This window comes from Hippoglossus stenolepis, chromosome 22, assembly GCF_022539355.2.
Source record: "Hippoglossus stenolepis isolate QCI-W04-F060 chromosome 22, HSTE1.2, whole genome shotgun sequence".
Classification (NCBI taxonomy): Eukaryota; Metazoa; Chordata; class Actinopteri; order Pleuronectiformes; family Pleuronectidae; genus Hippoglossus; species Hippoglossus stenolepis.
Genome location: NC_061504.1, coordinates 14,106,829 through 14,131,687, shown reverse-complemented (window position 1 = coordinate 14,131,687; position 24,859 = coordinate 14,106,829). Strand labels below are relative to the sequence as shown.

The 24,859-nt window shown below is 41.4% G+C and overlaps 4 protein-coding genes across 6 annotated transcripts; 3 read left to right on the top strand and 1 right to left on the bottom strand.

Moving 5' to 3' along the window:
• Positions 1 to 78: 78 nt before the first annotated feature.
• Positions 79 to 7,860, bottom strand: LOC118101309 (V-type proton ATPase subunit E 1). The gene is made up of 10 exons (XM_035146945.2): positions 7,709 to 7,860; positions 7,514 to 7,578; positions 5,222 to 5,287; positions 4,300 to 4,409; positions 4,027 to 4,093; positions 3,813 to 3,902; positions 3,088 to 3,156; positions 2,463 to 2,557; positions 2,253 to 2,340; positions 79 to 883 (listed from the first exon to the last, which is right to left on the bottom strand). The coding sequence occupies exons 2-10, from the start codon at positions 7,544 to 7,546 to the stop codon at positions 821 to 823; spliced, it is 681 nt and encodes a 226-aa protein (XP_035002836.1). The 5' UTR covers positions 7,547 to 7,578; positions 7,709 to 7,860; the 3' UTR covers positions 79 to 820.
• Positions 7,861 to 8,923: 1,063 nt separating this feature from the next.
• Positions 8,924 to 12,776, top strand: si:ch211-214j24.14 (uncharacterized protein LOC559160 homolog). Of its 2 annotated transcripts, XM_035146944.2 has the most exons (3): positions 8,924 to 9,091; positions 11,377 to 11,460; positions 11,616 to 12,776. In XM_035146944.2, the coding sequence occupies exon 3, from the start codon at positions 11,787 to 11,789 to the stop codon at positions 12,504 to 12,506; it is 720 nt and encodes a 239-aa protein (XP_035002835.1). In that variant the 5' UTR covers positions 8,924 to 9,091; positions 11,377 to 11,460; positions 11,616 to 11,786; the 3' UTR covers positions 12,507 to 12,776. The 2 variants fall into 2 exon arrangements, with proteins under 2 accessions (XP_035002835.1, XP_035002834.1); XM_035146943.2 differs by lacking the exon at positions 11,377 to 11,460 and having other exon boundaries at positions 8,925 to 9,091.
• Positions 12,777 to 17,625: 4,849 nt separating this feature from the next.
• spic (Spi-C transcription factor (Spi-1/PU.1 related)) lies at positions 17,626 to 19,910 on the top strand. 2 transcript variants are annotated; one of them, XM_035147551.2, is made up of 5 exons: positions 17,626 to 17,784; positions 17,921 to 18,008; positions 18,226 to 18,332; positions 18,424 to 18,520; positions 18,613 to 19,910. In XM_035147551.2, exons 1-5 carry the CDS (start codon positions 17,746 to 17,748, stop codon positions 19,095 to 19,097), a joined length of 816 nt encoding a protein of 271 aa, XP_035003442.1. In that variant the 5' UTR covers positions 17,626 to 17,745; the 3' UTR covers positions 19,098 to 19,910. The 2 variants fall into 2 exon arrangements, with proteins under 2 accessions (XP_035003442.1, XP_035003441.1); XM_035147550.2 differs by having other exon boundaries at positions 17,634 to 17,784; positions 18,421 to 18,520.
• Positions 19,911 to 20,435: 525 nt separating this feature from the next.
• spi2 (Spi-2 proto-oncogene) lies at positions 20,436 to 22,011 on the top strand. Its single transcript, XM_047338673.1, has 4 exons — positions 20,436 to 20,602; positions 20,676 to 20,759; positions 21,216 to 21,284; positions 21,704 to 22,011. The coding sequence occupies exons 1-4, from the start codon at positions 20,500 to 20,502 to the stop codon at positions 22,009 to 22,011; spliced, it is 564 nt and encodes a 187-aa protein (XP_047194629.1). The 5' UTR covers positions 20,436 to 20,499.
• The last annotated feature ends 2,848 nt before the right edge of the window (positions 22,012 to 24,859 follow it).

Below are 24,859 nucleotides of genomic sequence, written 5' to 3'. Positions count from 1 at the left end.
AATAAATGTAAAAACTGTACGTGGCTCGGCAGCGAGGTCACAAATTATTTTTTTTTTAAAAACACACAAACAATCATGTGGTACTAATGATTTATATTTTATTATGTTTTACATTTTCCACAATTTAACATTTTCAGTTTGAGACACAATCCCAAAAAACAAACGATAAAACAACAACCACACATACGTATAATTTACTCTGGAAACCTCATATACATACAGTGCCCGCTCTGGAATGATAGCACCCACTCCTTGAACTCATGACGGAAGAATAACAGACAAGTCGATGCAACGGCAATAAATTAACTGCGGAAGGTCAAGCACGGTCTTGGGGTTTGTCTCACGGACGCCATTTTTTTTGCCTCTGTGATTGGTTGGAGCAGACACCCATTAGCAACACAATGCCCCATGCAGCTTGTAATGTGGGGGAGAGGTTAATGACAGAGGGAGAGCTGACACACAGATGACGTGTGCGTGTCATGAAGCCTGATTCAATTAGAGGGCGACCTGTTAAAACATCCAGCCATCCCCGACTCATCAGTGTAAACCGAGACCCTCGGAGGGGGGAGTAAACCATCACAGCTGTGCAGTACCTTCGAGGATGAGGAGGAGGAGGATGATGATGCACATCTGTAATTTTAAGTTGCAGTGTTTATCTCGTCCCTTAATGCACAGAAAAATACAGCAACACATCACACAACAACAACGCGTCTCTTCTTCGTCGGAGATTCCGTCGCATCGCAGACACGAGGAATGACGTCTTTCATTTGACAACATAAGAAATAAAAAGGGGATTTTTGTTTTCCTCTGATACAGCGACTCAGTCCAGGAACTTGCGGTTTGGGTTGGCGCCAAACAGAGCCACTCGGACTTCAGGCATCATCTGCGGACACAGAAGAAAACGTGTGTATGAGCAGGAGGCTAAAAGAGATGATGGTCATCGTGGATTCATCTTCAGATTATCTGCTTGATCGATAAAAGAAGAAATTAAAAACACCGGACCCGGATGAAAAGAAGGAAAAATGTCATTCATCATTGACGTAATAAAATTGTTTTTGTCCAAAACCCAAAGATGCTCGGTTGATTCTTATATAAGAGAACGGAAATCAGACTGTTATGATAATACTAACATCAGAGACGCTGGAAGAAGGGAATGTTTTTAATCATTCATTCAACAACCATAAATTATTAATCGACTATCAAGTTAGTTGAATTTTTCTGTTTCTACACTGATCGCTCGTTTCAGTTGTATTTAAGCACTAAAGTGTAAAATATTAGTTTTAATATGATGAAAACTCTTCACACTTGGAAAAGAGAGCTCAGGTTTCCCCCTCCTGAGAGTAAACAGGGTGAAATATGAATTAAACAAAGCTTTAAATTAATAAGACGACACATGAAATATTTAAAAAAACATCAGTATCTCCACATTGAGGCAAGTGATGTCACTTTACCCACATGTTAAGTTTACGGTTCTGGTAACGTGAGAGCGCCACTAACCTTTGTTAGTGGCGCTGTTTGTTCAGTGCTTCGCTTGGTTTATTTTAAATGGTAATTCAATTTCAGACCATTAAACGTCTGTTGACCTTAAAGTCCGCTCTGCTTCATTGAACCAGGACAGACTGGAGAAAGAATTAAACTAAATGTGGAGTAAAATCATTAACACACCTGATGTCATCGAATGAATGAAGGGACAGTTGAAAACTATGAAACTACGAGTGAATGTGACCAAACCATTTAGAGTTGATTCACCAGATGACAGCTTGTCGACCGTCTCCAGCTGAACAGTACATGTACAGGAATGTGACATTTTACTTTCACCAAGGATGTTGTGTTTTCTCTCAAACTCTTCACCAAAGGGTTCATGGATCTTGGGAAACCAGGCATATTTGGGTGACGGATATGTATGAGTGTGTAATTTGGTGGAGCTGATCAAATACAAGGGACCTGTTTGGACTTGGAGGATGTGTGAGCTCTAAATTCCTTGTTTGTTATACATCACTTTAAGCGGAGACAATATTTAACCACGTCAGGTGTTGTTTGCTGCTGCTGGTTGATTTATTTATTTATTAATGTACTCAAGAGACGAGCGGCAAAATACATAGGACATGTAAATAGTTTAGACATAAAAAACCTGTCAAAGACAAAACCAAGACACTATTTAATATGCTGATAGATAAATAAAAAAAATGTTCGAGGCATATTTACACAGGGATAAAAAGGAGGATTGAATATGAGCCATCTCTGTTTCTTACCTGCTGAGCCATGAGGTCCAGTCTGCTCTCCAGAGTGTTGGCCACCTTGATCTTCCCGTTGCTGTTATAGATCTCAATCCCTCCAGAGCTGCGAGAGGAGAAACATCACATCCGGAGACGTCAACATTTAAAAAAAGATGCTAAAAACATTGCGGAGCAATTTTTCCCCGTGCGAGGTTTGATTTAAGTTTCCAGTGTGACGGTGCTCACATGTCTGGGGAGAGGAAGTTGTCCTGGTCGATGCGGGTCTCCAGGTTGCTCTTCACGCCTGCTTTATAGATGGGAATGTTCCTCTGGATGGACGCCTGAGAGAAGAGTCACAGGGAAATCTCATTTATACTCATCTCACACACTAAAGAATCAATTTCCTCTGCTAATATGTCTTATTACATGCACCTATGACATTTTAAATCACATTGCAAAGCTCTGTACCTAGCTTGACCCGTTATCCGCAATTACCTCCAAGTAAAACCTGGTACCTGCCCGGACCCGTTATCATACGACCCGCGACCCGACCCGTCATACATGCTACATGCCGCAGCACCTGTGCTCCTGCAGCCGTTTCCTCAGTGCCCACGTAATTAGCGTGTTCCTATCAAAAGCAGCAAAGCCACCGAGGAGCTTTTCACGGATATTTTTGTCTTAATGTGATTCATTTTGATTCACTGGGCAGTGACAGTTATTTGGGGAGAAGGAGACAAATCCTTGCAGCTGACAAGGCTTCGTGTAAACTGATTTAGATGTTAAAAGGGGTCATGACATACTTTAGTTCTCACCTATTTTATTTGATGTTTACCCTGACGAGTCTGAACGTGCACTCGCTGACTTCACTCACCTGTACCAGCTGCACGTCCTGTTTGCGGCAGCGAATCGTCACCTTGGGCTCCAGAAGCTGATAGAATCCCTGGTGTAAGAGATTATAAAACAGTTTCTGACGTCAACACAGTCTTATCATATAAATACATAATACACACTCAGGTGCCAGTTTGTTAGGTACACATAGCTAAAACAAAAGCAGTATATTCAACAGTCCTTTTATTTATCTTCCCTTCCCTACCACTCCTCTGAACATTACGGTTATGAGGAGTGGTTCTTTCCACTTATTGAGCCACAACCCACAACAACTACAATCAGACAATCACATGCAATAATATACATTTTAAAGCATCATATCACTGGTACAGAAAGTTTAAGGTAAAAAAATGCTCATAAAAATCTAAAACATGTGATTTTATTTTGAATATATTAAAATATTTTTTTCCACAACCATCTGGTGATGCCCAGTAAATATCTTGGGACCCCTGGGTTGAGCATCACAGCTTTAGAGGGAGTTACATGTACACTTTGAAGTATGGAAGAATTGAAATAAATCTGTCTGTAAAACGCAAACAATTTAACCACCATTAAGTTGACTTAGCCTGTGCAACTGTTTCGACGTAAGCCGAACATCAGGATTTGTTGCAGCACTGTTTTATTAGGTTGTTACACTATAGGTAGCTGTACCTAATAAAGTGGTAACTGAGTGCACATGCTTTATGTAAAGTGAGAGTGCAAACGAACCTGTAGGATCAATCCATCCAAGAGAGATGGATACCTCGCCGGGTCTTTTGCGACATTAGCGAGCCGCTGGCGAGCCTCATTCAGCATTTCCTGTTGATCCAGACACACAAATGTTTCATCATTTACACAGAATCATTTATTAATCTCCTTCTCCTGCTCCTTTATGTACATTAAATATTTCAGCACATCAACAGGATGGTGTTCAGCGTCTTACGGAGATCATGTCATCTCGGGCCTTCAGGACCTTCAGGCGAGCCTGGTTCATCAGGTTGGACATTTGACTGTAATGTTGACAGATAAAACACTCTGTTTAGATTACTAAGGGAGCTATGCTTGTTGCTGTGAAAACCCAGGAGACACAAAAGAGTCATTGTGGGATAAGCCAAATAAATAAAATCACAGGAACTTGGCATCACACAGTCATTTCTTTGTTCTGAAAACGGAAGGCAGGACTCGCTGTGTCCTGTGAGGTCTCGTCATGACTCACATTTTCTTCTGCTGCTCGATTTGCTTCTCTTTCTTCTCGTAGTACTCCATTATCTTCAGCCTCTGAGTTTGGACCAGACGGCCCTTCTCGATGTTGAACTCCTCTTCCGCCTGCAGGGGGAGACACAGTTCACTCAGAGGCGGCAGGGATCTTCCGTTACAACACCAGAATTAAGAATTAAAGTGTGTCCATAAAACATCTGCACGGCCTGGTGATCTATAATACGTCACAACTATGTTAATATGTATAACTACGGCTGGAACTACACATTTTTTTTGTTTCTTTGTTAATTTGTTTATCAAGTGTCCAGCTTCCCTGAACACAAGGAAACGTTGTCTTTTTATTTCCTAACCAAACTAACAACCCAAAACCCAAACAAACAAAATAAACTATGATGTATAATAAATTTATCAAATTATTGTGTTAACCCTGAAAGTTCCTTTTAGTGTTGTTGTTATTATACATAATATTTCATTACCTTATTTTGGTCCAAAAGAACATTTTATTATGAATATATATCTTTTGCAGCTAGAAAGAAAAACATACTCTTGAAGCTTAAAATAAATGTAACTGTATTTGGCTCTGTGTGTTGGCAACTTTCTACACTGCCTGGTCAGTTGGGGGCGCTACAATAAACTTCTAACTCTGAAAGGACATAAGTGCAACATTACAGGCCTGGATTTAATGAACCCTTGTGCAAAGATTGGGGTGAATAGGTTTTATTCGTGTTTTCCAAACATTGGAGACGGATTAGTCAGACACCCTCTGGGACTGAAGGTGCTGACGATGACCAGTTCAAGTTGAGCTGGTGACTTCTGATTCTTTCCCGTCACTCCGCTGCTGACTCATTCACAAAAGGGATAAAACTGTCTAAAACCTCAAATGAAAAATGTCTAGAGCTGATGTGCACGTGTGTTTATACCTTTGCATCAATTTCCTCTGCCTTCTCGTTGGCCTCCTGCTCGATGAAGGCCATCATGTGCTTGATCTGCGAGACATAAACAAGAGAAACATTAAGAGTCACTTAAAAAATATATTAAATGTGTTTCCACCAAAGCAGGATTTGTCAGGTTTTAGCCTCTGAATCTGCCTCCTGTGACACATTCCAAACCACAGCAGGGTTTTTCCAGGATCACCAAAGACTCTTCGGACGATCTGGGTGAAAAAAAATATTCTGGATGTTTCACAATAAAAAAAAGAACCCACTTCCCAAATTGTTATTTGACTTCCTCAAACTGAAGCTGTAAATGGTTAATTTTTATATCATACACCAGTGACCATTCACACACTGCAGGCACAGCAATTTGAGGTTCAGTTCAAATGGATTGGAGGAGCCGGGGATCGAACCACCAACTCTCAGTGGACGAACCAATTCATTTTCTTTAATGGATTAACTTTATTTTGAAAGTGCCCGCAGGGATTATGTTGAATCGTGAAGTTTTATTATAAGTAAATTATATTTTATATCTCGAGACAAAACTATTTCTACTTGCTGCTCATGGGTCAAAACAAATGAGCCAAAAACTGTTTTTTTGATTTCAGACGAGGCTTTTACCTACTTAAAAATATAATCCAATGAGCAACAAATAGATAAATAATAAAATAAAGGCTGAAAATTCCATCGGTTTTTCTTTTTGTGAAACACACAATATGAACGTAGCAGAAATCTCAGTTAATCAGTTAGCAAAAAATGTCAGTTTTGGGTCACATTGGACAAACCGAGCAAGGTCAAATGTCATTTCCACCGGTGAGTGTATGTATGTGTGTGTGTGTGTATATATATATATACACACACTATTTTCATCAATAGCAATACAAAAGTTAAACAAATATTAATATAATACTTATGCATTGTGCAAACTCAGTGACAATTGATTTGTAAAATGTTTTACTGTTTAGAGTGAAAACTACCACATCCTTCACTCAGGAGCCTTAAAAATAAATAACTTTAAAATGAAAATAATTATTAAATATAATAGTTATGTCGAATGACTTGATTGTATGGACTGAAATAAACTGAATGAATAAAACTTTACAAACACAGAATATATTTTTCCTCCAGGTAGACGGAGGACTTTGAAATATAATATGAGTTCATGAATGTTGTGTCCTGTTGTGTGTTGTGTCCGGTTGTATGTTGTGTGTTGCATGTTGTGTCCGGTTGTATGTTGTGTGTTGTGTGTTGTGTCCTGTTGTATGTTGTATGTTGTGTCCGGTTGTATGTTGTATGTTGCATGTTGTGTCCTGTTGCATGTTGTGTCCTGTTGCATGCTGTTGTTGTGTCCGGTTGTATGTTGTGTCCTGTTGCACGTTGTGTCCTGTTGCATGCTGTATGTTGTGTCCGGTTGTATGTTGTACGTTGTGTCCGGTTGCACGTTGTGTCCTGTTGCACGTTGTGTCCTGTTGCAGGTTGTGTCCTGTTGCAGGTTGCATGTTGTGTCCTGTTGCATGATGTGTCCTGTTGCATGATGTGTCCTGTTGCATGATGTGTCCTGTTGCATGATGTGTCCTGTTGCATGTTGTGTCCTGTTGTACGTTGTGTCCGGTTGTATGTTGCATGTTGTGTCCTGTTGTATGTTGTGTCCTGTTGTACATTGTGTCCTGTTGACACACTGGATGGCAGCTTTCCTCATAATGAAAGCAGAGTTTTGTTGTGTTGCTGTGAAGTGACTGATGCAGTTTCTCACACCCCGATGAGAAATAGTTCCGCTGGTTTACTTTCACACATGTATGACTTGTAAACCCCAGAATGAAGCAGATAATTAGCCTATTTAGCTTCACAGTAGCTCGTGTAGTTTTACATTAGCTTGTGTAGTTTTGTTTCCCTCTGCCTGAAGCTCACCCCAGTTCCTCATCAGGCCCCTGACATGTGTTCATCATGTGATCAGGTGGAAATATGAGCCTCCACGTCCCAGCTACAACCTCCACACAACACTGGACACAAAATGGCTTCTTATTTCCACCACCACTTTATTTCTCATTTCTAAAAACCAGCAGCTAAACTGGTGGAGTGGCTCGTGTTTGGTTCGGTGCTAGCTTACGCTGTCAATGTCATCCTCCTGCACAGACGCTCGTTTTCAATGAAAACGGCCGCCGGTGGAAACACTGAGCCCGCGTGATGACAAGAGGAAACCCGGCGCGTGCTGCGTTTCACCCGCTAGTCGGATGTGGACGTTTGAATCGTGTCGTGCTGAAGGTGAAGTCGCTTCGTTACCTGCTTCTGAACGTCGGCATCGCTGAGCGCCATGGCTGCAGTTGTCAAGAAGATCCGCCCGGGTCCTGCCACACAAGAGGAAAACACCGAATGACACACGAATCAAACGCACCCGCACACACACACAGGGGAGCATCGTCTACGAACGTGCGAATAGAATCGAGTAATGTGAGTTTTTGTCGGAGCTTTATTTACCGGAGAGTCTCAGAGGAAGAGCTTTGAATTAATCGCCGCAGTCGTGACTCTCAAAGATGTCTACGGAGGGTCAGCTGATTGCCCGAGGTCACATGATGTTTACTTCCGGCCCAGCGGCCAATCAGGTGCGAGAGCCAGAGAGGCGCTTACCTCAGTGCAGAAGAAGAAAATAGTAATTAATATATATTTAATTTGACGTTTCTATTGAAGGTTTACTGTCGATTTCATGATAGTAAATTATAATAATAATATATATATATAATATTCACAACATTACTACTTAAGATGACATCTCGTTCCGTTTTCATTGAGGTTGCATTATCTTTTATTATTTGCGTTTTAGTTTTCCATGAAAAAAAAATATATGAACAACGTTTCTTATAATTAATAGATATAATAATAATATATGACAGGCATTTTCTTTAATTTACTTGGGATGATATTATTATTATTCATGTACTTCCTTCTGTATTTTAACCATTTGTTTTCCTGTTGTGTAGTACTTTGTACTTTGTGTTGAAAAGTACTCCATATATCACGTTAGTATTATTATTATGTGTTGTTATTATTATTATATGTTTTGCATGTAATCTTTTTATGGTTAATGGCATGAAACGTAAGTCCAATGTCATATTTTTATTCTATATTATTTCTATTATATGATATAAAAGAAAGTGTTTTATTATGACTGTGTTTTATGCAGTGAATTGACAAACTTTAACTTGAGGCTTAAAAATAGCTGAGAGTGTATATGTTGTTATACTGTGATAGTGAACCACATGGAGCCTCCTGGCGCAGGTCCCTGTCTTGTCATGCCTCTTGCCAGCAGAGGGAACTAGAAGGTGGAAAGTTCAGCTTCAGAAATAGCCCCTCTCCCCGTCTGACATGCATTTTCCACTCAGTGTCACTGGCACACACTGTTTAACCTGCTGTTTGAGCCGTAAACAATGAACTCAGAAGACTGACCTGAACGAGACGCTCACCCACTGACCCCTGTCGACCCCTCAGACAATGGACACACAGGTCAAAGTCTGATTTCACGGTTAAACTGTCATTTATTTTTCAATATTTACTTCCATTAGTCATGTTTATTCTCACTGAGGACAGACAGCAAAGTCACAACTGTGTCCTCTGCAGCCAACTGTTATGTCATGGATTTAAATGGGGTGGGGGAGAGACAGAGGGAGGGAGAGAGAGAGAGAGGGAGAGAGAGAGAGAGAGAGAGCGACAGAACAGCTCGTCCATCCTGTCATTCCTGTGCCAGCTCCAGTGTGCATGTCTGCCTCTCTGTTATTCCGTGGCTTCGTGTCTGGATCTCACTTTGATTTCCAGCCTCTGCTCGTCATCTAAAGACTCACACAGCACAGCACCAGGAGGACACAGGTACACCGGGACGTTACTATTCCTCTTTGTTCACATTGCAGAAAGTTTTAAAGCTTGAAATCACAGGAAGGTCTGAAAAGTGAGGAAGATTGCACTTTGCTGCAAGAATCAAGACTGTGATTTGATTTTTCGAGGCCTTTGTGCGATGAGTGTATCAAATGTAAACACGTCAGGGTTAGAGGGGTCGTTGTGGGTCACTGATGTGGTGAAGGGTAAAGATCTCACTCTGCAGCACAGAGGCACAGACGCGAGGAGCTGGTTTGTCTTCGTCTCCCACGTTGACATTGAAAGGTGACCTCTTGTAAATCGTGGTGTCTGACATCAAATTGTTTTCATCGCACAGCAGCACAGAAAGCGTTGCCTAAATCACACTGATCATTCAGTTCACTATGAGTCTGTTATCTCTCGGACGGGATCAATGGCAATCCAATTACTCAAGTAGGCCAGTACATACAGGAGGATCACAGAGAAGAAAAGGTTGATTGGTTTGTGTGCAGACAGGGACCCAGACAGTGTGTGTGTGTGTGTGTGTGTGTGTGTGTGTGTGTGTGTGTGTGTGTATGAAAGCTTTTAAATGTTTGTGTGGACAACTTTACCCGAGAGTGGCACTGCAATCTGCCATATTGTCTCTGTAGAAGGATGACATGGCAGCTAATGGGTCATTAAATCAGTGATGTCTGGGAGACTCAGGGTGGAGCTAACCCTTTAGCAGGGGGGGGGGGGTTATATATTTAAATTCATAATTAATCATGAATAAAATAGAAATATATTTACATTTCAAATAATCCCTCATTAGTCCCAAAATTGAGAAATTTGCCGTGTTACAGCAACAAAGGGGAAAGTAAAAATAAGAAACCTTGTGTAAAAGCAATAAATAAGTGAGCATGCAATATAAACACAAGGAAATATGAAGAAAATATATATATATATGTAAACAGGGTGGCACATATACGCTATTGAAATTGTACAGCTAGAAAATGAGGATTGCTCAGTTGAATAAATGACTCCATCCAAGTGAAGAATCAGCTGATTTAGTTGAATTGCTGGAAATGTTGATTCAAAGACTAATTCAGAGATTATTACGATTTTTAGTGATTGTGTCGAGCTGTTGTCGTCTCAGAGTCCAAAGGCTGAGTTGAATGAAAAGCACCAAACTGTTACACAACTGTCAGGGAGCGAGTTTACTTTCCCCTGTGAGGCAACGCAACAGAAACACAGGCGTGCATGTGTGAATGTAAATTTAGAGGAGACTTTTATCCTGCATCTTTTTTGCAGGTTACATTCATCGAATTTCTCTCAGACATGGAAACATCAGCAGTTCTTTCAAGCTCATTCCTGGCATTTAATCTTTCTGTTTTCCAGAGCAATGTTACAAACTGAAACAGGAAACAACATTAATCAGCATTAGCTCTTAATGTGTAGGATGGACTTACAAATAGGGTTGAGTGTAAATGTAACGGATACTCAAGCCCCTGTCGAAGGATTTGTTCTTGTTAGGCGACATGATGTGAAACCAGAGGAGACACAGACAGACCATATGTTGTGGGTCTGATACAACATTAGTGAGAGACGAGCGAGTGTTGAGAAAATCTATTCTGGGGCCGACGGGGGCGGGGGTTGAATCCTTTCTGCAATCAAAGCTGAGACGTGTGACAAGAGGGTGAAGTGGGTCAACTAAGGTACATTCAAACTGAATTCATTCAAAAAGCCATTTATACTGTGATATTATTTGAGTACATTTAGAAATTGAGATTTTTTAATTTAGAAATTAAGCGAAAATCCAAGTTTGGGTCCGAACCAAAGGCGGACAGACGTAATTTTGATGTCTCAGACGTAATGAAGGATAAGTCACTTCCATTTTATGTTGGCCGGATTCTCACGCGTGTGAAATCTCTGAAATAGCTTCCACTCGTGGGCGACAGATGGAGATGCATATAGTGGCTAAACATAGTAAGATATGCAGGTCGAGGCTATAGATAGTCACGGCCACTGTACTGCACGGCGGCCCCTGAACAACTTTTTCCAGTCACAGTGTCACTGACGTCACCGCGAACTCAGCCAAGTAAGAAAATAAAGTTGATGAGCAGGAGAGCGTGTAGCCGTGCTGCACAATATCAATTCATCATGTGAAGAAATATTCTTGTTGTCCTCCAACCAGAAGGTCGGCAGTTCGATTCCCAGTCTTCCCCAAGATACTGAACTGCACTCATGGCAAAACTAAAAGAACTGAGATGGAAATACTCAAGTAAACTACAAATGTATGAAGTTACTCTCCACTACTGCAGGACTTAGGGGAGTTTGGTCCGGAGCTTCAGAGCCTTTTCCAGCTACTTAGCCCCACCCACAAGCGGACAGGATTGGTTTCTGAGGTTTGTGACATCACAAAGCCTGGCAGTCTGAATCCATTTTTCATACTCAGCGATGGTCTTGACTGTTTCTTTCACTCAAAATGTGTCATTAACATGTTTAGAACTTGATTTTCAAAGGAAGGGGAATTTAAAACGGATCTGTTTTGTCTCTGCAGTGTTCAGCTGTCATTCTGGAGGGAAAGGCCCCAGTCGAGTGGAGCAGGGGGGATGGAGGAGGTGAGGAGGCCAGCTCCTTGAGCCCCAGCCCCGCTGCTCTGCCTCCGACCCACTCAGAGAGCGTTGGGCCCTGGCAGAGCGAGAGCCTGCTGGCAGAGTCCTGGTCCACGATGGGCGACATGGACGCCGAGGACGCCAAGAGCCTCGACAGCAACGACGGGGCGGCTCTGGCCGGAGAGGAGAACCACTCCTCCAACTCCGACATGGTTCACCTGGAGCGAGAGGAGGTCGAGATGCTGGAGGAGGCGGTGGAGGAGAGGGCAAGGAGAGCGGAGGAAGAGGAGGAGGACGACGAGGAGCTGCAGACGAGTGTGTTGAGTGTTTTAGGTGGGGAGAGGGAGCTGGTGGAGCTCAGGGAGGAGGAGCAGGACCTCCAGGCTCCAGAAACTCAGGAGCTCCTGGTGTCAGCAGAGGAGCCTCGTGTGGAGAAGAAGCCTGCAGAGTTCAGGCAGGTGGTTCCCCCGATGGCCCTGCCTCCTCTGCCTATCGTCAGGCTCGATCCCCCCTCGGCGACCACCACCCCGGTCCCTTCAACCACAATCTCTGAAGTTGAGGAACTCCTTTCCCTTCAGGGGCTCCACCCTCCGTCTATCCTCTCTCCGCTGGCAGCAGAACCCCCGGTAGAAAATCTCCAGCAACTAAAATTCTCACAGATCCCTCTTTCAGAAGAGGAGGAACATTCAAGTAAAGAAGCAGCGTCAGAGAAGCCACAGGCCGCTGCTCCTGAGACCAAACCTCTGAGCTCCACGGAGCTGCTGTGTGGAGGAGCTGCTTTAGTAGCTGTTGTTGGAGTCATGGCGTACGGAGCTGTGGCCTACTGCCGAAAATAAAACCTCCCACCCTTTCACCACAGGCTCTGTTTTTAAATATATTCACGATCAATTACTCCGCCTCACTCTCTGAATTCTGGATTTCACCCGTTGTATTGTCATTATTAGTCACATTCGATTTTTCAGGTTCATTTTGTGCTACCTCAGCTCACATCAGAGCTCATGGCCTTTGTTTCTGTTTTTTTTTTTTTCTCAGAGGAAATTAAACCTGTAAAATGTAAAAAAAAATCATGTACAAGCTGCAATTTTAAAGAATCCTGAAACTTGAAACGTTTGTTTGGATGTTTCTTTGTGGGATTGTGTCGCTCGTCACGTCACCGGAAATCAACACGAAGGAAGAAGTTAGTGACAAATTCCTCTTCTACCAAACATATGTCAAGTTAACTGGTAGGATATTGGTAGATTTAAATTGGACTATAAGTTTATTTAACTCAGTAAACTAGAATCTCATCCCCCCCAACAAACCTGAACAATCACATTGTGTGGTTCTTATCGTAGAAATATAAAAGATAAAATAAGGAAGTTGTCTTATTACCTACATTTTATGGGATCAGACCACTTCCTTTTTTTGACAAATAAATAATTTAGATAAATAATTTGGGTTCTAAATCATTTATTCGTCAAAGTTAAAGAAAGTAGAGAGAAATTCCTGCATCCACAACAAAATGTGACGCTTTCTTCCCAGGACCAGGCCTCTGCCAAGTGTGGAGGAAATTGGTTTGGTCGTTTTTGCGTAATCTTGCTGACAAATAAACGAACAACCAAGCAAACAAACAAACAAACGAGAACGTCACTCAGAAGATTCGACTGCTCCGCCAAGGCCCGACAGTCGGTTCAGTCAAGCTGCAGCCAACTGGACACACTATAGAAATCAGTAATAATCAATATTCCTGATTTACTCTTTTAATTTTTTCAAGATCCATGAATTATTCTCTGATAAAACCATGAAAATGTGGAAAAAGTGTTGCGGTATTAAATTCAGTGATTGTGGCCAAACTGAAACTGGTTTAAATGTTGCCCCAGTTGAGCTCAGCGTCATCCAGCTGTGCCATGGGATAATCCAATAAGCAGTCGACCTGTTTACGCCAACAGCCACTGGGATGATAATCTAGTGTCTCAACAGAAGCTGAAGCACCAGCGCAGCCTCACGGAGCTGTGGAGCAAGAAACCACTTCCTGCTCACGTGATATGAGCCCCGACCTTTGACCTCCCTGCATCAGGAGAATCAATAAGAAAACAAAAACACACAAAAAAACATGTTTTGTTGAGCATAAATTTTGCTTCTTACAGTGGACTGAAGCCGACTGTTGGTTTGATACTCTGTCCTGTCACCTACTGGTCAGTCAGCATCATTACAGTGAGACCAATGTTAACCTCAGGGCAACAGCACGTCCTTATCACATTTAACCAGAAGCACTAAAAATATGAGGCATCAAAAGTTGGACTTTTTTAGGCACATGTCTACGATCTCATTGCTTTTATTATTGGATAATAGTAATAATAATTATTAGTAGTAGTTGCAGTAGAAGAAGTATAGTAGTAGTAGTAGTATTTGCATATTTTGGAATATTCTTTTCAAGAAACAACAGATAAATCCTTCATGAAAACCAGAAAATACAATTTTACATTAATTAATTAACTCACTTTAGCTTAAAAAGGGAGAATAGGTCTAAGTTAAACGTGAAAACTATATATGATTTAACTTTTGAAGCTTTAAGAGCCAAATGAGACGAACTGGAGAAAAACATGCATGACATTTTATTTACTATGCGAAAGAATAAAGTGTTTAGCTGTGAATATAAAAGCTAAATAAGTGTGTTATGGAAAAATGCTTCAAAGTGAAATAAAAGCATGTTAATTGTAGCACAAAGACAGAGTCTGCACCGACTCGACCAACCATGTCCATCAGTGTTTTTCCAATCCTCTCAACCAGGACACGAGCACGAGCCGACCCATAAAGATGATAATCCTGCGGTCACACAGCACTCGGCCTGATAGACGAATTACACACAGTGGCTTTGACACTTCTTGATTTTCATCTAGTGACAGTAAATAAAGAAGAACAATGGGCTCGACTGTGCGGCTGTTCCCACATCGGTGTCAACAAGCACGCAGCTATTGAATTGAGAAGGGGAAGGAAAGTGCTTCTTTGTTTGGAAAGATAAAGCTGCAGCGTGTGCCTGCACCAGACCAGAACATATACTGAAGGTGGTACCCTTCACAGATAAACATTCATCTGTGTGTGTGTGTGTCTTTTTCCCCAACCTACTCCCTCACGCTCAACACACCCACCTGAGCAAACCTAACCGCACATTTACTGGTGATTTACTGTCACCCTCATCATTTTAATATCCAGATAACAGCCATAAAAGCATTATACTACAGCAAATGGTGATTTAATGTTGTTATTTCATGTCAGAATGAGGTCAAATGATCCTTTAATTGTGTCAAATATTAAATTAATGTCAGTGAATGTGTCAAAGAGAATATTTTTTTCGTATTCAATTCAAATCAGACAATTCACCTTCATTCATCTGCGCGAGGACAATAGACACAAAAAGGAGAAGAAAGAGGAAACTATGTTAACCACACAATCCAGGACTTTAAGCATAAAAACTATATATGAGGAAGTTGTCTTACATGATCTAAGGTAATAAATGTTCATCTAAAACATATCAGAAATAAAAAAACACAGAAAGAAATGAAGCTACGCAGCAAGTGAAGACATGTGAGGGGCTGAGATTTGAGACGATGAGCAGCAGGCGGTATAAATGATTTGAAGGTTAAAGACAGTTCCATGACTTGCTCTGGATTTAATTTAATTTATGTTTTATTACTTTCTCGATGTCTTCAATCTTTTAAAGGTAAAACAGTCTGTTGCCCGTTTGATTCATTTAATCTAATTTATGTCGTCTGAGAGAAGTAGAGACATGTGCCCAGTGTGTGATAATAAAGTCGAATAAAATCGAGGAAAACGTTATAGAACAGAGCAAAATGAGCTGAACCCATTTAATTGAAGTAAACACAATATATAAGAATAGAATGCAGCATATTAAAGTAGAACAGAATAGAATAGAGAACAATGAATTAGAGCAGAACAAAATGAATAGATCACAACAGAACAGAATAGAGTAGAGGACGGAGTGGAATCAAGCAGAATAGAATGAAGTTGAATAGAACAGAATAGAATATAATAGAATATAATAGAACATAATATAATAGAACATTCAACATTACATTTTGTAATGGAACTGAACACAACATAATAGAGCAAAAATAAAAACGAGTAGACCTGAGGAGAAAAGAATAGAAATGAATAGAGGATGGAAAAGATTATGGAACAGAACAGTCAATCCGTACAGTTTTATGCTTTTATGATTTCTTATCTAATTCTTTATAAAAACCTACAACTACTGGAAACAACTTTGTTGGAAGAGCGTGGGACGGCGGCTCACAGCTGTCAGGCCTCAGCTGCAGCGCCACACCAACACGCTGCCATCTTTCATTTCGGAAATGTCCCCCTGAGTGGAGAGAGAGAGAGAGAGCGAGAAAAGCACCAGGTTTGTGGTTCTTTGTTTTTATCAGCGTGCTGCACAGGCAGGAAACACACACACACACACACACACACACACACACACACACACACACACACACACACACACACACACACGCACACACACATTTGCATGCTTGCCCACATACACACACATGCAGGTAATTTACTATGACAGCTGTTTGTTTTCTTGACTGTTTTTCTCCCCTTTGCTTTAAAGCTAAAAAGCAAGAAAAACAATTTTAAAATGAGTGAAATTTCAAATGGCACAAATCAAATCACATCAAAACCAAGTGGTCTGAGAAACGCTGTCACGTGACAGTGGGATGTGTCGATATAATCTGTGCATCTCCACTTTCTTAGTCTCCGTGAGGTTTCCAGCTCAGGATTCAGGGCCTGACCGCGCCGCCACTCTTTAACGGGACCGAAAGGGGAACTTCAGGAGCAAGTCAGTTGATATTTAAAACTGCACGCCTGAGATAAATGCACTTCTCAAAAAGCCTCTGTTTATTTGAATGGGGGGAGGGACAAACACAAAGGCTGCGTTTAACAGTATTAACCATTAACCTTTACAAGGACATTTATCAGGAGCTCAACGTGGCCAATTGAAAATGCAAATAGTCATTAATCGTATTTAAGATAGAGAGATTTGATAATGATTCCGTGAGCCTATTGTAAGAAGAGCATCATTAAATCAATGAAATAAAAACAAAAACATGATTAAACATTAGGTTTATAAAATACTGTGATTATAATGAAATAAATATTAAATGAAATGATAAAAAATAATTTTAAAAGAAGGTAGAGGATCAGTTTTATTGAAGAGGTTTATGAAGAATGCAGATGTGTTCAATGGTTTTTAGTTTGTATTCAATATGTTAGTAGTTTTAACTTTGTTTTTTCAAATGTTGTGCAATTTAATGGAAGAAATGAATTATAATATTCAATCACCTTCCAAAATATTCACAAATGAATAAATGAACTTGACACGTATTTTAATTGAAAGACCAAAAAGCATTTAAAAAAGGAATTAAAGTCAACGAATTTAATATAAAGTTTTCTTTTATTGCTGTGTGATCTTCAAATTTGCCTTCATCTGTTTATGGTGCTACCCAAATAAACGTTATTATTTATATAGATATTAGCAATGAAGATAATTCATGATTTATGGTTTACCAGTTACCCGTTGTTTGTGTCCAGTAGGAGCTCAGGCTCATGTTGTGCAAATATTCTTCTCTACATTTGATGTTTATTGCCAGAAAACAAAGGGGCCACTGAGGGGAATTCACAGAAACTCTAGAGGTTTTATATTTGAACTTATTGGACAGTGCATAACTGAAGAGCACTCATCGTGGACGTGTGTTAGATACATACTGTATCTCGCCTGCTATGCAAATTCCCCGGTCAGACAGAGAATTGGTGGTATTCCTGGTTCGAGTGAACAATAAAAGAAGTGCTTGTTGTTTGTAGATTGTAATCTCCGCTGTGAGAGATGATGCTCGGGAGTCAGATCATATCTGTCCTTCCCAAAAAAGAAGAAGTGTTCGGCTGCATCGCTCGGTGACGTGAACATATTTAAATTGACCAGCCTCTCAACCTGCTCACCTGGATGACTGGTAAACAGGTACTGGAGGTCTGGGGCACATATATGTAGCCGTCCAAAAGCTGCAGAGCTGCACTCGCACTATGGCCTCGACGGAAGGAAATACTCCGACGTTTAAGATGGTGAGTTGTTAGGCTGATGGTTTTTATCCTTCAGATAATCAGAGGACAAATATGATTTTGAACTTTTGTCCTTTACAAGTTCATATATTCATTTTTATTTGTGTTATTGCTTAATGGATTTTTGGTGTGTTTCTAGACGTCCTTGGACAGCGACATCAACCAACACTTCCAGGATGCAATCGACGTGATTCAACAGCATTCGAATAATTCATATTACGATTCAGGTACAGCAAACAAAAACTCTCAGTAAAATTGAGCGGGATTTACTGCTAAAATACACGGCAATAGAAATATATCTTTTATTCTACAATTTATTATATTTGTAGATTTTCTGTGCAGTATTTTTGTGTTTAAAAACCTAAAATGTTCCCTCTTTTTGATTCATTGATTTATATTTGATTTGTGTTCATGTTTTAATTTATGACATTTATCTCTTTTCAGAGTATCCACATTACGAGACTCTGGGCACTCAGTGTCATATCTCCTGCTGCGTGGTCACACACCCGCCTGACGCACCGGCTCCCGTCTACGACTGGAGCGACACAGCTGTAAGTCGTGCTCACACAACAGGAATGAAAAAACTATGTGTGGACGCACAAATATTCAGAGGTTTTACTTGACTGTTTTGTCTCCCAGCAGCAGTCCTGGCCTCAGGTCATCCCTGACGTCTCGCTGGGTCACTCCATACCAACTGAATCCCCTCAGTTCTACTCCATCGTACCACCACAGAGGAAAGGTGAGCGTCACACATCAGCAATTTACTGACACGTTTATTGTAATTTTTCTTATTTCCTCAAGAGTAAAATTAGACTGATTCCGTGTCCTCAGGTCGTAAGAAGCTCAGACTTTATGAATACCTCCATGAAGCCCTGAACGACCCCAACATGGGCGACTCCATCCAGTGGACGGACAGCGGCAGCGGCACTTTCCACTTCATCTCCAAGAACAAGGAGAAGCTGGCCGAGTGCTGGGGCCAGCGAAAGGGCAACCGGAAGACCATGACCTACCAGAAGATGGCCCGAGCTCTGAGAAACTACAGCCGCACGGGTGAGATCATCAAAGTGCGCCGCAAGCTCACCTACCAGTTCAACCCAGACATCCTGCACAAGCTGGGCTCCACTCAGGGGCCCCTGCGTCTGCCCTGTCACCCTGCACAGGAGGAGGCCCACGGCCAGCAGCAGCCGAGCCCGGGCGAACAGAGCTACTACAGCCCCTCGGCGGTGGACTGGCACAGCTGGTACAGCCACTACCAAATGCAGGAGGACTACGATCTGGCCGCCAGCTTCACCTCACACAGCACAACCAAACTCTGAGGAGGAGGAGGATGCTTTATTACAAAAAAAAAAAAGAAACTATAAAAAAAAGCTCAGAAAAGGCCCAACCTTCAAATTACACATACTCATAGATATCAGTTCCCTAAATGTAACTGTTTTCCATCTATGATACATAAATTGTTCCCTGGGAAATTGGTGAAAATGTCAAAGATACTCCTGGATTCGCCCCCTGATCCAAAGTTCAGTGGGACCCATTCTGTAAGATACCTTACAAACCGTTTCACGAGACTACATTAAATTTGCTAAATACATTTATATCTGCATGTAGCTGATGCTGCCACTGTTACTATATTTAAGGTTTATTTTTATATAATATTGTGTCTTGCTGAAGGATATGACATCTAGAAAAATATAATTGAAAACCCTTCTACAGCTTCATCATTCAACATTAAGACAAATTTCTATTTTCAGTCTGTCGTCATTTTTTTTTACACAGTCAGGACCACTTACAATATAATAAATACAAATCATTTCATAGATATATTTAATTTTACATATATTTTCGAATCAAGGCCGTTTCCAATACATTTCCAAAATGTTCAAAATGGTATTAGTGATTGTAGTTGATCATAATAACGATTTACATGTAATATAATTTACTTACGGTTCCTGTTGTTACAGCAGCATCTAGTAATAAGTATTGTGTTGAATGACATGTATATATTTATGATTTTCTTGATAAAGATTTTATACTTGTTGTATTTATAATGTAATGAGATCAACTTTCCTTTTTTTTCACAATTTGTTGGACTATTTCAATATGATCAATAAATCAATCTGTGTTTTCTCCCATGTGCTTGATTTTACTGACTTGACTAAAAACTAATTTCAATCATACTTTTGTCCCCAAAAACACACTTTATCACACTAAAAACACAACAACTGTGTTGAAAGGTTTGGCACTTTCTCCATTCGGGTGAAATATTACAACAGACGCGCTGCAAAACACAGAATTAAGACACATCCTGAGAGGAAAAATATGGCAGCAAGTGTGTTTTTCCTGAAAAGAGCGTTTTGTGCAGCGGCTGCCTCCAGGCCGGGTCTTATCTGCTGCAGCGGGGAGGATGTGGTCAGTGCTGGGAGGCTTTGTTGATGGGTTGACTGGTGCTGGTGCCGGGGCTGTGTGGGATGGTTGGTCATTGTTCCTGTGAGCCCAGGGTAGAGAGCGTCTGGTGGTTATGCAGAAAGGCACCGCTCCTGTGGGGGGGTATAATAAGAGGCCGGGTCCTTGAGTGCCTCATAGTTTTCTGAAATTCTCCCAAACTGTCAGGACTCTGCCGCGTTCAGCTCAACCTCATCCGTGATGGTAAAGATCAGACTCGCTGCACAGGATGACGTTAGCATCAACAGCAATTCATGCATTGATCAAAGATGAATTTTGATGACTTATCTTTATCAGAATTCTTTGCAGGACGCTCAGTCTGATTTGGAGGTGATCTTAGAGTTCCTGGAGGAGTACTACCGACAGAACTCTGCAGAAAATGGTAAGAAGAAAAGCTCCAAAGTTTAATTTTTTGATCCTTTAAGAGTCTCTGAGTTATCTTGTGCTTCTTCCAGAGGACAAGGTGCACCACAGTGAGGCTGCGGAGGAAAGAAGTGCACCTGTGGATGAAGCATCGTATGAGCAGCTGTGGACGTACTGTGACTCACCTGTGAGCATTGAAATGTGATGTTTTTATTGCCGTCTGACCTTTTCAGGGGACTGGTTGCCAAAGAAAATGACGAACTGTGACCTTAAAAGATGTAAAACCACCTAAACGAGTGGGGATTGCAACAGAACTGTGTTATTATTGTGTTATTATATATATTATATAGGTTATGTTTCTCTTTATCTGAACCTGCCCTGCTTCAATTACCCTTGTCTCTGGAAAATTATTACTTTTTTATATGATTTACTTCTTCTTTTATTATTTGTGTGTGTATTTTTTACTAATTATAATTTAGTCGTTGCTGCTGCTGCTGCTTGACTAATTTGGGCCACTCTTTTTTCTGTTGGGCTTTGGCGGAGGTATGAGCTCTATTCAGTGACAGTCTAGTTTTCCATGAGACACTCAAAACTCAACTGAACATTTTTCTGTTTCATTTCCTCCATCAAAGATCACCAAACCTACACCTCTGCCGTTCCTGGCACGCGACGCCCCTCCAGCCCTCGGCCAAAACACGGCAGCGGCACCACCTGAGGGTGGGTCACTGCCAAACTGTGCATCGACAAGACAAACAACCAAACGCCCGGCCACAGCAGCAGGGAGTGGTGAGTTCTGCTTTTTCTGGTCATAGATACTGTTATTACCCCGGCTGCTTGTAGCCTGAGGGAAACAAGACCAAGAGAGCAAATAAGAGACCTTCCCTTTACTGAAAAATAACAATGGAGCCGTGCATGGCTTAGCTCCGTAGCTGTTTTTACATACCTATCAGATAACCGCAGTGTTTACAGCTGTGTCTCCACTAAAGGGCATCCCGCCAGTGAAGAGATTTTCGGGGAATTGCTGTATTTAAGGAAATGATTAACTGTAAACCGCACTAACTGGTGTGGTGTGGCACAGCAGCTGTGATATTCCCTAAATCCTACTTCCTGATGGCTGCAGGTAAGAAGATCAGACTCTTTCACTTTCTCTTCGAGATGCTGGAGGATCCCAGCATGGCCCACTGCGTGTCCTGGGTGCCAGCGGCTGCCGGCGTCTTCCGGTTCTCCTCCAAGAACAAGAACCAGGTAGCGGTGCTGTGGGGCCAGAGGAAGGGCAACAAGAGGCCCATGACGTACCAGAAGATGTCCCGGGCCCTCAGGAACTACGCCCGGTCCGGAGAGATCTTCAAGGTGAAGAAGAAGCTCACCTACCAGTTCAGCCTGGACACCCTGATGTTACTGCAGAGGTGTCGCCGAGGAGATGTGTGATGTCCACAAGATTTTGTATCGCTCGGATCATCTCGTATAAAACTCTAAATGTGCTCTTTTTTATATGTCTTCCTAAACTTTGATTTCAAACCACTTTTCATCTACATTGCTCTGTTTTCCTCACAGTTTCTGTAAATAAATAAAATGAAATAAATAAAAGAAAAGATGTTTTACTTTACTGTCACGGTTTAAAGTTACTTTTGTTAAAGTTGGTGAATTCAATAGTTTGGTGAAAGACAGACAGACAGACAGACAGATGGATAGATAGATAGATAGATAGATAGATAGATAGATAGATAGATAGATAAATAGATAGACAGACAGATAGACAGATAGACTGGTACACATTTTCCTGAGCCGTATTAAACTTTGCATTTTGTATTTAACTGTAACAGCAAGACCTCATTCTCCCCCTGAGAGAGAAGAGTCCCAATGACCATGTGTGTCCTCCTCTGTCATGTTTGACGGCTGTTGGAAACCAGAGGGTGTCAGTGTCGTCCATCTCACGGCCTCGGCTATATTCCCCCCCCTGTGTGACCTCATGGTTAAACCGCCTCTGTGATGTGAACTCTCCAATACCAAATGGTTTTGCGCTCTTTGTAGTGGACCCACATGATGCTTCCCTAAGCCCAGTATTTACTGCTGGAGCCCACTCTAAGTTATAAATGGGCTAACTCAGGCCACAGGGGTCTGGTTACAGAGAAAGGCCACATAGTCCCAACTGAGGGATGAAAACAGGCTTTTTAAGGAGAGAGTGAGCTCTTGATTAAAAGCTTCCACTTCACACCACATGCATCATGCTGGAGTGTAGATTTTATTTTGGAGATTCAGCGACAAAGCTCTTTTCACGTGTTTTGACTGAGTGATGATGATGATACGTTTCTGACGTCAGTTTTAAAAAAAAAAGAAAAAAGGCTGCATTCCTGCTCACAGACAGTATGGACTGGAAATAGAGCTGTGCCTCGCCTCGACTGTCCCGATGGCTTGTCTGAAGAATTAATTGTGCATGTTTTGAGTTCTCCTCCACGTCGAGACCATTAACATTCTTCAGTGGTCGGGGTATTGGAAATTAGGCGAGCGGAGTCAGTGCCATCGTGAGAGTCCGTCCTCAAAACGCACTTCTAACAAAAAAGCCCTCACTGATTTTATCTGAGTTGTTTGTTTACTTTAATTGTTATTATTACTTTATTGATACTGGTGAAAAAATAAGAATGTACATGGACTATAAAGCCCTCCTTGAGGAGCCACCCTTTGTTTCTCAGGGATGGAAGGATGCGTTCGTCTGCCTCATTTGACGGAGCCTTCGAAACGGGACGGTCTGGTCAAGCTGCTTTGACACAATCAGTCTTCAAATTACAGCCTCAGAGGATGCGGCCCCCGGATTGGGTCGACTGCAATTTAAATATGAAAATAAAAATAAAATCCTTGTCTGACTATACAAAACAGGAGAAAAGGACCCTACCAGGCCTCCTTAAAAACTAAAAAACACACCGGTCTTGTTGCTTGTAAATCCAGCAGCTTTCAGCCTCTGGTTAATCCCCACGACCTTAACAGGGGACGCACTTGCTTTGTCGCTTGAGCTGGATGTGTTAAAAGATTAATTAGGCCCAAAGTAGCCACTTGGATGACATAATTCACAATAAAACCCTCTTTTCATGTGAGATACACATGTCAATGTCAAGGTTTATGACGGCTTCTAAGTATAGGCCATACGACCGCCGCCCAGGCATCTCCCCAGTATTTCTTTGCCAAGTCGGAAAGCTCTGCTGTTCTTGGACAGCCCTCCTCCCGGATTAAGCTGCTATCTGGCATCTGCCATTGCTGCACTCGTATCATCTCAAACTTTTCTCTTATAAAAGAAATCCAAAGATGCTCCAGACATGTTGAACATCATCTGAGGGCAGCGCGGGATTATCGGAGAATATGACATCAGTCAGTCCGACCTTTGCCCATGACGACACCTTTTCCCTTTATATCCCACCACCTGATTTCCCAGTCTCCTCCCTCATCACCTGCTTCTGTTTAATAATAATAATAATAATAATAATAATAATAATAATAATAATGGTGCAGAGTCCCATCTGGAGCCCCACCCAGCCTGGAAATAATACCACAAGTCACAAAGAATAGGTCGCCATAACGATACTGGATAATAATATCTTTTGAAAAAGTTGTTGTATTGTAGTCAGTAGCAGGACGAACACAGGGACTGTAGTTTATTTTGAGTCGATCCCACACACACTATCCTGCAGAAGCTTTAAATACTCACCAGGACACTAAATCTGCCGCCACAAATAGTCCCTCAATACATCATTTGCTTATGTTTGAGAAACATTTGCTATAAGTGAAGTTCCTTCGAGGAAGTTATTTACTTTATTCTATATGTTCTTGAGCGATTAAGATTTAAAGATTTGCATCTGCTTTAGCTGCTGATGGGATTAAACAGAGATTTGTCCAAAAAACAGCTGTGGTTCAGGAAATAGATCTTTTTATTTGACGGTCTATCAGATGGTAAAAATACCGCACAGCAATTTATAACAATCTGGTACAGTAAAGTTGTCTTTGCGGGAATGGTCGCTTCCATGCAGATGATGTTGTGTTGCGGCAAAAGTTTAACTAAGTTCAACGTTCCAAGGATCTGGTTTGGCACAGTGCCACTGCAATGGCACAGTGCCCACGGCAGAGAGGTGAATTCAGGTTGTATAAACTGGCTATTGTAGTCTTGCTTTTTTCATTTGCCGCAAAAGGCAAAAATGACAATATTACTTTAACCTTTAAGTAAAAATCACAAAGTAATTTTAAAACCAAAGTGTGTTAAAGTTAAAAGCTGGCACAGGAGCCAGTGGTA